The 14,120-nt window shown below is 39.0% G+C and overlaps 1 protein-coding gene across 2 annotated transcripts in view; it reads left to right on the top strand.

The window, feature by feature from the left end:
• Positions 1 to 14,120, top strand: part of PPP3CA (protein phosphatase 3 catalytic subunit alpha) — a 187,861-nt gene that overhangs the window by 151,262 nt on the left and 22,479 nt on the right. For both annotated transcript variants that reach the window (XM_030491535.1, XM_030491536.1), the window contains exons 7-9: positions 2,002 to 2,079; positions 3,932 to 4,026; positions 12,998 to 13,123. In XM_030491535.1, the coding sequence (XP_030347395.1) occupies positions 2,002 to 2,079; positions 3,932 to 4,026; positions 12,998 to 13,123 (299 nt within the window). The remainder of the gene's footprint in view (positions 1 to 2,001; positions 2,080 to 3,931; positions 4,027 to 12,997; positions 13,124 to 14,120) is intronic.

Below are 14,120 nucleotides of genomic sequence, written 5' to 3'. Positions count from 1 at the left end.
TTTGTTTGTTATTTACGGGCACACTGCAAGCCCATCATGCTGCAGAATCAGCACAGAACTGATCATGGAGATGCTTTAGTGTCTTTCCCAAAATCTTGTATTTCCTTCTTTAAACCTTTCCAGCTATTCTATTATTTGAACTATGGGAGAGCTGAGTCAATAGTGGAAAATAAACATGGGGAAAGGATGTTAATTCAGGGTCTGTTTTGCTTTTTGTACAGCCATCGGGTGACATTTCAGAACTGCTATGTGAGGTTACACCTTTTGCCACCAGTTTTGATTATTTTTTTTCAGCAACAGTTTTGAGTTTTTTTGATTGTTGCTCTCCAACTTGCCCAGCAATGAGAAGAAGGAATTAAACATATACATGTCACATCCTGGGCCTCAAATTCAGGAAAATCTGTGTTCCGGTCTCAGGTCAGACATTGCTCTGGGGCAGGCTGCGCGCGGAAGGCAGCAGAATTCTCCACCCATGCCAGCCTGCCTCTCCACCATGTTGGCTCAGAGCTAAGGCACTTGGAGCTGGTCAGGCTCCTGGCAGACAGAGGGGCACAGAAAAGTAGCAGCTCTAACTCCTGTGCCTGGCCAGCTTGTCTTGCTGCTGATGTGCTGGCAACCTCTGGTACTGGAAGTAAATTCAGATAGTGACAGGAAGTGGTAATACTTGTTTCTCCCCAGGTTTAATGTTTCAAGTGCAACTCCATTAAGCTGCAAAGGATAAGGCAAAACAAATTGTATAGGACTGGCCCAAGGAAGGAAGAAAGGGAGTAACTCTAGATGTTGTCTGAATAAAGACTCCCACTCCAGACCCTTAAGGGGCCTGGGAATGTTTTGCCAAATCTGCGAAATCTTTTTTATTCTGATGCCGCTTCACCTTTATCCTTTTCCATGCGTGTTCTTTGTTCTGTTTTGCTCTTACTATAGTTGGCTTTTGACAGGGGAAACCAGGAAGTTTTGGCTTTCTTGGGGTCTGTATTAAATTACTAATGATAGGAGAACAGAGGTTTTGCTTCCTGAAGTGATAGATGGTCGTCGTGTTTGTTATCCTTTAATACAGGCATGGAGAGTCATCAGTGGTTTAAAAGCAAGAAGAAAACAGGCATTACAGAAAAAACAAAACTTGTTTTTGAAAGCAACAAAACGGAGTAATTTTAAGTTCTGCAATGCTTAATTTTAAATAGCTTTTCTTTGAAAACTTAATTTCTCACACTTACACTGTCAAAACTGTTATGTTTTGTTTTTCTTGTATGTGATTTCCATATGTGTTCAGTGTCTTAAACAGCAAAAATGGTTTTCACAGTGCTGAGGTCGTAAGAAAGGGCTCCTCCATTTGCCTTGAAAGCAACACTGTCCATGTGCAGTGAAAAATATGATAGAGATTCCTCTATTATCATTTTCACTTAGTGATTTTGTTTTCATACAGTAGAACACATACGGGAAAGATGCATTCAGTGAGCACGTTTTCAGGGTTTCAGGAGTCATAAATTTACATTTTAAGTTGGGGCAAAGATAGCTCTTGTTCATCAAGGAGGTCAAGTTCAGAAGATCAAAAATCTCCAGTTTGGAGATTGAGTTGTCTTTCTTCGTTCTTTCTCCCTCTCTTTCCACACACCACCTTATTATCTGGTGTCCATAAGCACCCTGTGCACACTGCCGTTAGTGGGTGAGGAGGTTTTCTGTTGCAAGTAACCATTGTATCACGTTCTTCTTCTTCAGAGTACATCAAATCTTAAAGTATAATAAAAGAAATCATTTCTGACAGGCAATAGGGTGATTATTGTTACGTAATGAATTGCACCTCTCCAGTATTCCTCTCCATGCAGGTATGGGGTGGAATTAAAAAAGGTGCTGCTGCTAGTATTTTCTCTACTGAAATCTGCCTGCAGAGCAGGGGCTGACTTCATGAATGATGCATGTTGGACAAAACGTTTTTTGAAAGCTAGAGCTAAATGTGGTGCTTCTGATAATGCCATAACAGGTGCTATTATTTTCTTTGAACAGTTACCCTGCAGTATGTGAATTTCTACAGCACAATAACTTGTTATCTATTCTCCGAGCTCATGAAGCCCAGGATGCTGGGTAAGTATGTGTGGAGAGGGGGCACTAATAATGTATAATGGCTTCGTGTTCTCAAACAGAGCAAGTAAAGAAAGAACAACTGAGTGAGAATGAACTGGAAAACTTAAAGTTATGTTGAAACAGCCCTCACTTTTTAGTAATACTATAAAAACATACACTGGCATTAGAACATAATTTACATTATTACTGAGTTATAGGACTTAATGAATCCTCGCATGTCCCATTTACTTGGCCTCAGTGATTTTAAGTGGCATAAAATAACCACAAGTCTGTCACGTTGATGCCAAACTTGGGAAGGAAAAAAAATCAGCTCAGAAAAAGAAGTTTTACAAATGTGCCTGAGACTTCAAACACACTGATTGCCATGATGCCTTGGAAGTGATTTGGCTTATGAAGGCCAGAACTGTCATCTCTTAAGTCTTTCACGCCTACATGAAACTTATGGTCCTACTGTTTTTATGCTTTATCAAGAAAATTCACTTCTAGTACTCCTTAGCCCAAACAGATTTTATGCAGGAGTATCATTTATGAATTTAATGTATGCAAAAACAATCCAGGTCAAGCGCCAGGGAGTGTTGATGGTTCCCTCATGGAATATTGTCTGTGTAAAGATAGAATTTTCTATGCAGCTGTAAAAAATTAAAATATTATCTATTCATTGAAATGTACTGTGCTTGTGGGATATTAATGAAGGATTGGTATCTGAATAAATAGCTTTGCATATCTTGCAGAAATTATTAGTGTGTTTATTTGGATGTAGAAACTTACCCAACCTGAATAGTAATAAATGATAAAGTAACAAGATTGTAGGAATGAGGTCGGTAGTTGCTATGCATATAAAAAGCTATTCTGAATGTTTGAATTTTCACATACTTAAAAATGTCAATGCAATTAAAAGCAAGCTATTACTCTGCCAGAAATAACTGACATGAAATACCCAAGGGTAATAAAATTTCATTTTTATTGTATTGCTTTCCAATAAAGAGTGAAAAAGAAAATTTTATAGAAAGGATTGCGTTGAAACTATACAATGGTTGCTGTGCAACTATTGTACATGTCTGCCAGATTCTTCAGTTTCTTGTAGCTGAAGACTGAAGAGCAGTATTTGCTGCTACTTATGTCTTAGTAAGACAAATACTGTTTGGTTGGTTTGCTTGCAATTACTACAGGTTTAATGCTTGATTAATTATATGTTGGTCCAATAAACCTTTTAGTTTTCAGAAGGCAGCAAGGTTAGGTAATGAAAACCTATGCAAGCAAGTTTACTAATGCAAGTGTTAGTAAACTGGCTAATAGACTGGATGAGATTAGACACAGCACTGAAAATATTGGACCCTCTGTTTCCCCTCCCCTTCCCATACTTTCCATCTCCCCTGGCCTTGCCATCACTTGCCTGCCCAGAGAGGGCAGGGAGCTGGAGTGTCATGGAGGATAAACACTTCTCCTCTTAAGGCAGAACTGTGCACCTCCAAGGCACGTGCTGGTGCTTGCCTTCACCCGCAGTCCCACAGAGGGAAAGTCTGGGAACGTCCTGGAGTGCACACACATAGAGGCCATGTGGCTCCAGGATGGGCACTGAGTGAACTCGTAACAAAACCCATCGCTAAGTTTCAGACAGGGACACAGGTTTCAAGCATAGTGCGGATCCCTGGGCATCCCAGATAGATATAACAAGTGAGCCTGAAGGAAATACTTTTTTCCACTTTAAAAATCCCATATGCATGTTTTTCTAACTTGGCATTTGTCAACAGCCACTGCAGTAATGTACTCGGGGTTTTGCACTATATTTGGTCAGTGACAAATATACATAACAAACACTGGGCAATAATTAGTATCTTCTCTTTCCTTTCAGGTATCGTATGTACAGGAAAAGCCAAACAACAGGCTTCCCTTCACTAATCACAATTTTTTCAGCACCAAACTATCTAGATGTATACAATAACAAAGGTAAGAATTTCATTCCTGTTAATATACAGTAGACTGTACTTCTCTTTACTCAAATATATTAGTAGTTTTCTTTTTCACTCCTTTCTCTATCAGTTCATTCCCATTTTCTTCCTCTGTTAGTTCATGCCCATTCCATTTATTACATAATGCAAATCTAATTAAATTTATTACAGGCAGATGTATGCCTCTGAACATAACTATAGATTGTAATATGCCTTAGGATATTTCTGTTCTTCAACTGCAAGTTATTAAGTAAGTGTTACACAGGAAACAAAACTGCAAACAGCTCTATTAACTAAGAGAAGTGTATTAAGAAATGCTCTACGTGAGATGTTCAGAGCCCAGCGTTCCTTATAATTATTTGTCCCTTTGCTCCTTTCCAGTAAAATTAATGGAGTTTATATATGCAAACCTTCTAGCCAGCTAACACTTTGGCAGATCATCAGTGGATAGAGCAAGGGGATAGATATTGTCTGAGTTCCTTTATGTTTTGGGTTTTTTAATCACTTGAAAACCATTATGTAGGAAATTAAATATCATTAGCAAAAAAAAAAAAAAAAAGGTTACAGCAGTCGCTGGTCACTCTATAAAGTCTCCACTGAACACAAGTGTTTGCAGCTTCTCTGAGTTTATTAGTTCAATGCATTCTCTGAAATCTCCTCTGATGAACTGGAAACAAAATCATGTTTCTAAAAATAAAGTATTCTAATAAACCTGTCTTTCTGTATCTTACAATGAGCAGTACTGTTTGCTTTACTCCTAGTCCCAGTAAAGCTAAAGTTATTTGTGTTCCTCTGTGAGAAAAACAAACCACTTTTTTTCTCAATGATACTTTTAAAAGTAGCTCCATTGCAAAGAAATCAATCCTTCCTGAGAAGAGATATTTCCAATTTGGATGCTTGCCTGCAAAGGAAGTAACCAATTTTTTTTTTTTTTTCTTAAACCTGCAAAAGAAAGCTTCTTCAGGCATCATTTAGTATTATAAAACTTACGATCTAAAAGCTGCTATTCCATGAACTGTATGCAAGAGAAGGAAACACTTCACAGTTGGATAATGGGGTCTGTACACATTGGTGTTCTCAATATGCATGTTAACTTGTGTAAAAATTAATAAGAGCATTCTGCAAAAAACATGCAAGCAGAGCTGTCAGTTGCTACTTTTGTAAAAGTGAATAATACAGGGACTCTGCTAGCAACCCAAGAAGCGCAGGATGAACAAGAAGTGTGTTAATTTCTTGGCAGTGTCATTGCTGTTGGTGGAAAAGTGTGTTTACTCTCTGGGCTGGCTGCTTTGAGTAGAAGGCAGACCAGTGACAGGTCTGTACACGTGAGGTGTCAGAAAGTGTTCACCTTTTGTTTCTTAATGCATGGAGACAGCTCTGTGCACACAAAGGCAAAGGGTGAACAGTGGGGATTTTTGTCATGAGAGCAAATGTTAAATGCAAAGCGGTGATTTAGAATATTCAAAATCTTGAATTTGAAATCACAGAGTTTGGGTGGTGAAGAGAAGGGCATTTCCATAATCTCTGTTTCAGAAGAGAGGGTCGTTTCCCTTGTTCCATAATGCTCCAGTGTAGCAGGCAGGTCTTAAAACTGTTGGAAAGCCTTTTTGGTGAAAGGCTGTAGGCCAGCTTCTGAGGCGCTGGCTATCTGCGGTCACAGCTGAAGTTTGGGTGCATTGGTGGTGATACCTTCTCTGAGTGAGCTCAGGCAAATCAGGAGAGGTGCAAGATCGGTACCGATGTGCCACTCTCTATTGCATGACTTGTTGTAAATGTAGAGACTACCCTTTAGCAGCTTTGATTTCCATTGTCTTTGCTTCCTTTTCCTCTCATTAGAAGTTTCGATGCGTTATTTCATGTGACTGATTGCACTGGCTCTTGGCATTTAAAGTACATCATGCATAGTTTTTCATGTTGCATTGCTCATGCATCTCACCTGGATAGCAGTTGGGTGCTTGCTTTCTTCTTCAAGAAAGAAAAACACCATCATCCTCAATCAGCCCAAAACATGGCTACTTGTTGGCTTCCTTGATTTGCAGCAGATTATTTAAATAAGAACACAGAGTTACTGACTGACTGATTTCAGGAGGCAAAGGAAGATTTTTCCATCCCGAGGTGTTAGAGGACAGTTGCTGTAGCTGACTCGTCGCACACTGGTGCAGAACATGACTGATTTTTACAGATCATTTTGGGTTTTGGTTACTGCCAGTCCTTGGAAAAGGAGTTCATCTCCTGCTAGTAAATGCTTTCCTTTCTAGTATGCATTCTTAGTATGGTTCTGGTTGTCACTTAGCTAATAAAGTCACCCTAAATAAATTCCTGAGAGGCTCCAGCTACGACTGACATGAATTTTTAAATTTTGAATTTAAATCATTTTATATGAAGTGTTGTGGAAGATAAATACTTTTTTTTTAAGAAGCTGCACGGGGCTAGGAATGCTCATTTTCTACCCCAGATTGATAGTTCTCATACCCATTAAAGCAGATGTACTTTCTTGTACTTCTTCAAAGCACTTCAGAAGGACTGGGCTTGGTTGCCAACTTTGTCCAAGGTCTTATTCAATCCCTGCTGGAGAACAGCCACTGGGATCAGATATGTCCTCAAAGAGCAGTAGGGAGGCAACATTCCCAGAGCAAAAGGAGGTTCAGCAGGAGTAGCTGAAGGTAAGCTACCCGAACAAGACCATATTCAGCATATCTGCTGTTAATAACGCTGCTGTGGACCCTCTGCATGGGCTGTCTCACAGTACCGACCCAGCATGGGAATCTCTTTTGGCTTTGCGCTAACTGACTCTGGCACCAAAGGGAGTGTTCTGTATCCTTTGGTTACTGGCCATTGCCTCGTGAAGGCTGCATGTATAATTTATCTGTCATGTGGCTGCTGATCGTGCTGCAACCCCAGCCCACACACATGCACAACTGCGGGTGCCAAAGTTACGTTTTTCAATTAGGAGGCTCCTGTCAAGGGTTCCCTGTGTAGTTAATGGAGACAGAGAGATACACTTTCAAGGCGTGATTCAGAGACTTGGCAACTACCTAGATATGCGGAGCCTAGAGTCCCTCCTCTTTCCAAGGCCATCTTTCTTCATTATTGTTATTAATGCCTTCCATATTCATTATAATGGAGAGCATTGGCAAAGTGGAGGAATTTGTACATATAGTTTTTGGCAACTTCTGAGCTTCTGTTCAGTGTCTTAATAGCTTTCTCTAACATTTCTGCTCTCATTTAGATTATTAAAAGGCATAAAGAAGAAGATACTTTAAGATTATTATTAAAACTTGTTACAAGAAATACCAGTGCATTGATCATTTTCTAAGACTACCCCTTCTGGAGAGGATCAAAACTCCTCATGCAAGAAGATAAATGGTAACTGGATTGTGGTAGTTACTTGTGAATTCAGGGCCTCAGAGGAAGGCTGTACTGATCAAGAAACTCTGAGGAAGCTGTATAAGTACAGGTTTACGCCTGGGTTCAAGGGTGCCCATCACCAGGAGAAGTTCCACAGAGCAAGTAAGGTGTGTAAGAGTAAGAAGGTGCCAAAAATGACTGAGTTGTATGATCTGCCGGCCTTGCACCGTGTCTAAACTTTCATTACAGCATTTAGTGTTGCTTAATGCCCTAATCAGGGCTTGCTGTAATGCTGTTAAAAAAGGAAAAAAAAAAGGAAAGAAAAAAAAAAAAAGTGAAAGATTTTCCGGAAGTTCTGCAGAGGCAGGCAATTTGTTTGTAAACCTTTGGCAATACTTCATATTTTAGCGTCTGGCTGTCACTTCAGTAAGTGCATGCTTTTTGGCTGAGTGAACAATTTTAACTAGCTGTCTAAAGACAGACTATTCTCTTTTGAACACTTTTAAAAGGTTAGGTTTCATAGTGGTGAGATAACCACCAGAGAATCCGAAGCTATCGGAAAAAAAATAATGTGGTGTTTCTTCCAACATGCTGCCACGTACATGTGGTGTTGCTGAAAGGAAAAGCAGATGATGAAGGAAAGAATCAAAGACAGTACGCAGGAGAGTTTGGGATACTAGAAAAATCAAAACCAGCTGTACATCGGTATGCTTGTTAACATATCAGATAAGTAATGTATCAGTGAAACGTATATGAAGTATCAGCATGCGGTATACCATAGGTATCCATTAAGAAATGTACCTGATCCAAATGGATCTAACAGGAAAATTATATTGGAAAAAGGCAGAGTAATATACCTGGAAGACAAGGATGATCTTCAAAAAATAATAGCACTTTGGGAGAAAAAAAGCGCAGTAACCTTCTGTTTGCCCTTATAGTTTTCTTTAATGCTTTTTCTCTGCTGTTGTGATGAGGCCTTGTCACGGAAACTAAAGCTTTTAAAGAGGAGCTGTCAGGGTATCTAGGCCGTCTCATTGCCAACGCAGAAGAGTTTGCCAGGAGTGATTTTTTTGCAACCTATTGAAAAAATCTTGAACGCTATTGCACTGTTTCTCTTCGGAAGACGCAATTGCACCTGTAGAATAAAAGTCTTCAGAATTCTGGAAGGGAAGATTTTCCCAACTGCAATTGGCCCCACTTTTAATACACGATTATTTATATTATTACCTTGTATAGTAAATATTCTTTTCCTTTGATAATGTTTAAACTCCTAAAGCATTTTACTAACCCTTATCCATGACCTGTCTTGGGCAGAAAACGCTGTGGTTACTTAGCAACTCTGCTGGAGGAGAAGGCACTGTTCCCAGTTGCACAGTTAATGCTAAAGTTAATTTGGCATTAAATCAGAAATTGAAATTCTTTCTTAGGTATGAAGAATTCGAGAGACCTTTTGCTGTGTTTATTTTCAAAATGCAGGATGAGTTTTCTGTAAAAAATACAAGAAAATTAGTTAACTTGCTTGCTAAAATTATTTTGAGGTTGTTTGTCTAAAAAGATGTAGTTCATTCTGGGATATTATTTCTACCATGCTCTTTTCCATCGGGTTGGGGGGGGAAGTTATCAGTTAATTTATACTGAAAAATGATTCAGCAGATCTCAAAGCATGATACGTATTTCTGAACTATTGGTCACATAGCTTAATGACGTTCACATTGCTTAAGGCCTTAATCCACCTCCCAGCATACAGGCTTTTAAAGCACCGTTTAAGGTGTCAGAGAGGTCTGAGGCATCCACTCGGATCTGACAGGTATGACACAAGAGACGGGGCCATCCCAGCTCATCTTTAACTGGGGGAGACCAAGGAGGTACCCCAGGGGGTCTCAGATGGCACTAGGTTCTCATATTTGAAGGTTAGAAGAGCTGTCTTCATTTCTAGCTGAAGGAACGAGGTTTCTTACCTGCACATTTTTCACCTTTCATATTTCCAGCCTTAGGTACCTATGTTAAATGCTTAAAGCTAAACAGTATGGATGGTCTTTGCCTGCTGCCTTAGTCTTTTATTACACTCTGATGTGATTTCAGTGTCCAGTATCTCAGGTTACCAGCATTGGAGAGAAATATAATGTCATTTGGGATATCTGCACTATCTTACAAAACATGAGTTTCTAAAACTCATTTACAACAGCAAGAACCAAAATTAGGTTAAAATGTGTGTGGCTGTTAAGAATAATAAAATAAGATCCTTTTTCTGGTTGGTGATTATACATGATAAAACTGGTGGCTTGGTCTGCTAGTATCTGTCTGAGTATACATTTGGACAGAAAAATACAGAGGTTGCAGCTTGGAATAATAAGCAAATGTTGGAGAGAGTCAGGTTTCCTCAATTGTGGGTTTCATAACCAAAGGAACCCCGTCCCACTTTCTTTGGTCTCCTCCGTTAGTGACTGTGTGGCCTGTAGTCATACAACCTTCAAAAGGTTCCTGTTCTTTCAGGGGTGCTAGGGTCTCCTATAGCTACTTAGATGTCAAGTTAATGTGCATTAAGAAATGAAGCAGAGGTGAAACCTCCAAACCTTCTCTGAGCCAACAGAGAGCAAAAAAAGAGCTATGACCAAAAGAAAGCAAGGGGCCAGAAAAGCTCAGGGCAACTCCTGCTATCTGAGAATATCTTCTGGGTGAAGTTTTCTTCTTCTGACTACTAAGCAGTAGTGCAAACTGCACAATCCTAACAAGAGCCAGTTTGTTTAATGTTAAATATAATCTTCATTAGTACCTAATAAAAATATTGTTCACATTGTGCTTATAAATTAAAGATTTTTAAATAAAAAAATTCTGAAAAGTATTTGTGATACTGACAACTACCATATTTTATTTTATTTTTTCAAGACTAGGATTATTTTAGAAGATTTCTATCTCTGTTATACCCTGCTCTATTGTAAAGTATTATTTTATTTCAAGTGTCTTTTGAATTCATTTGTAGGGGAGCTGTACAGGTCATTTACAGAGGACAATAGTTTTTAAAATACTGTTATCAGAACTTGTTTTTGTAAGATAATCATGTATATATATTAATAAGATGGTATGAAGATTTTGGTTTTCACAGTAATCTCCAAATAAATTATCTTCCTTAAAAAAACCAACCAACCCCAAACCCACCTAAAGCCATTTGTCTTTACTTTGATGTTTTTTGACTGTTCTACTTATGATTCAGACTTTTTTAAGGCAAATTTTAAACATTCATTGTAAAAATGATTTATTCAACTTTCATAGAAATAGAAATAGACTGAATGGATAAAATGAAGAAACAGTGGGAAGGGGAACTACCTCAGCTTACTACGATGATGAATTTGAAGGTTTAGTCCTTCTCCATGAATATTCACAACTATGAGTGGTCCTTTTTGTGTGGTTTTGTCTCATTTTTGCTGTATAGCCACAAACTATTTATTTTTATTATGCAATTGTGTCCATGTAATAGAAGGAGAATGAATTTCGATCTGCCATGTAGAATTTCAGCCAGAAAGTGATGGAGATACTAAGATCAACACTAGTTTTCTCATTTTTGCTAATAGCAGTATTAAGTCATTTATATTTTACTGAGCAGAAGAATGTCTGCCAACTGTCAGAGTAGGATAGGCAAAAGTCAAATGTGGTTTATTTAAATGCAGGGTGTCTGGCTGGCAAGAGTTCATGTAAATGTTAGCGAGCCATTTTCTGTGTCTGTGAGTAGGCTTTAGAAACAACCAGGTCACTCCAGACCCTGTCATCGGCCACAAAAAGGAAGATATTTAGCAACCTAGTAAATTTTTGTGGGAAGAAACAGTCTAGTGCATCAAAACAGTTTCTTCTCAAACTGACACACACTTTAGTCAATGGAAGGAGATGAATAATCAGGGGAAATTGTTCTTCCCCCTTCAGCCAGCATTGCAGTACACTGTATTTCCTATGGTGCTGTGCCATGTAGTCATGCAACTTCATTGCTGGTTGTTAAGTTATAACCGGCCCCTGGAACTATAAGTCCCACTGTTTGTTTGTTGGTCATCTCAAAACTACCTTTTTCTTTATGAGCAGAGAGATACTTGCTCTTCTGTTTCATATATAGCTCTGTTCACATCCAAGAGCACATGTATTCTTTGCCTGTGAAACTTAGAAATTAGTGAATTTCAGGAAACAGATTCTGTAAATTAAAATACACCCTAGTTAGGTTAGAGATACTGTTCCCAGGTTGAGTAACTGCATTATGAAGATATTATATTGTGTGTGTCTTTGCAAGAAGATAGAAAGAAAAAAATAATAAAATACTAAAAACAGAAGGAAGGGGTGAGATTTAGTTTTACTGTTTCCCAAGCTGAGTCAGTTAGCCCATAAAATGAACAACAGAAATCCAGCACTGGATGATTTTTATCGAAAGACCGTTATTTTTGAAAGCTGTCCCTCAATACATTCTTTTAAAGACAGCTAATAGATCTGTGACACAAACAGCTGCTGAACCCATGTACATTGTCTGTTCTCCAGGTGGTATCAAAGAATGGCCTAAGGTTTGGGTAATCTGCAGCACCCTACTAACCACTTATTGCTATAAAAATTTTCAGAAGTGCGTGGAAGTCTAGATTTGGTGCTGAATGTCGTGTTGGGCAAACTTTATATTTTGGAAAATGAGGTTGGGTCAGGGCAATTATCTAGGCTTATTGTAGAGTTCATTTTATTTCACCTGCCACATTTTTAACATTGCATTACTCCTCACTAACCAAAATAGTATTGTCCCTTTCTCTCCTGACTGTGCTCACAGTTATACCCAAGCCACATTCAGCCTTTCCATCTTCCATCTGACTTTTGACTGCATTGGGCCTAGGTACAGCTATGGTCTCTTCTGTTTCTTACTGAAATATTTTGATTTACTTTGTTCTGTTAATATTGCAAAAATAGGTTAATCAGATCCTGTTTCAGATATGAACCTGAAGTCCATTATCACAAGTTAACACTGAACTTGGCGTAGTACTTTAAAAATGTAGTCTGTCTTTTTGTGTGTGTGTGTGTGTTTTGACAAGAATGGTACAAATTTCAATTGGTGCAAGACAAATCATATTAGTATTCATTCATACTGTAGGGAGCACATTGTCATGTACCTAGAATTTGAATACTGGGAGAAGAAAGTATCATCTGTTGTATAATACTATGGATAAAATATGTTGAAAACGTACATTGGAAGAGCAGCATTCAAACTCTTGAGTGATCAGCGCTTTTCTGTTATTTATCTCCAAAGTATGGTTGTGAGGAGCTCAGATAACTGTGTGAAATGGGTGGTTGTGGATGCTCTGCCTCGCTCTCTGCTGGTGGCAGATGCTAGAGCCTATATTCGTCACTACTCAGAGTTATTAATTCACTTACCAACCCATCTTAGTGCCAAGGAAAGCTGACAACACCACTTATAGACTGAAAATGGCTTGCAACTTCTTCAAGGCTGTATCCTATTATAACCAGCAGTCAAGTGCTGCCACTGGGTCAAGTGGTTGCCAGGTGGCGAGCAGCTCTGCAGGCTGCACATGCTGTGAGCGTTACTGGTCTGGTAGCTGGGCACACATGTGGCTAATGTATCTCTTGTTTCTCTCCTTTCTCCCACCTAGCTGCAGTATTGAAATATGAGAACAATGTTATGAATATCAGACAGTTCAACTGCTCTCCTCATCCATACTGGCTTCCAAACTTCATGGATGTATTTACCTGGTCCTTGCCATTTGTGGGTGAGAAAGGTACGTAAATTGGCTCTGTTCATAGAAACTACAGTATGGTTTCTTAATCACTGTGCATGTGGCCTCTTTTATTTGAAATGGCAAGAATAATTTGAAGACAGATTACTTGTTTTCGAGGACAGATTTGAAGAAACAGGCCTCAGGGGCAAGAAATTACTAATGGTTAATCACACTTCTCAGATGTTTTTATAATTTCCACTCTTTCCAGGCTATGATGCCATTATGTTTCTGCTGTAAAAGCAGGTCTTATTGCAGGCCAGAGGTGCATTCACTGGATAAAATTCTTTTCAGTTCTTCCTTTATAAGCTCTTGGGCATTCTGTTGGATATTGCTTACTGCTCAAGGTGCATCACAACAGACCTCACTACTTCATGGTTACCCAGCAGACCTCTCTGAGAAGATGATGATGGGTTGCTTTTCCATCAGCAAACACAGAGCTGGTGATGCTAAGACGCAGTCTGGTTAACTGGTCTGGAGAGATGGCAGGAAGAATGAAAACCTGTTCCTCAGCCCCTTTTCTGCCCAGGGCATATGGTGCCTCATTGCTGGCAAGAGGACTTTAAAGAACATAAATGGTCTTTTATTGAAACACGATGCTCTTGATGTTGCCTGAAGTCAACTTGATGCTATGAATGGCAAGCACACAAAAGGCATGGAAACACTTTGGTCTAACATACTAAATGAGTACATAATGCAAGCTGTTTAAATCCCAAGTCATTTTATTCAGGGACTGAGATGAAGCTTGCTTTGATCCATCCATTACAGTATATTGCTGCAACAGCTATTACTGCCAGAAAACTATAATAAACTCTTAAAAGCTGCTTGGAATAACAGTTCTCTCTTAATAGGCAACTGGAAACACAGCCAGCTGTGGCTCTTACCTGCAGTCATGACCAGCTTTGTTTTCAGCTACTCTTTTGTATGAGGAAAGCCGCTGGTGAGATGCCCGAGGTCTCTGTGAACAAAGTGGATAGACAATGAACTAGGGATTAACAAA

Source organism: Strigops habroptila, chromosome 7 (genome assembly GCF_004027225.2).
Source record: "Strigops habroptila isolate Jane chromosome 7, bStrHab1.2.pri, whole genome shotgun sequence".
NCBI classification, from domain to species: Eukaryota; Metazoa; Chordata; class Aves; order Psittaciformes; family Psittacidae; genus Strigops; species Strigops habroptila.
The sequence above is the reverse complement of the archived record's forward strand: the minus strand, read 5'-3'. Positions and strand labels throughout refer to the sequence as shown.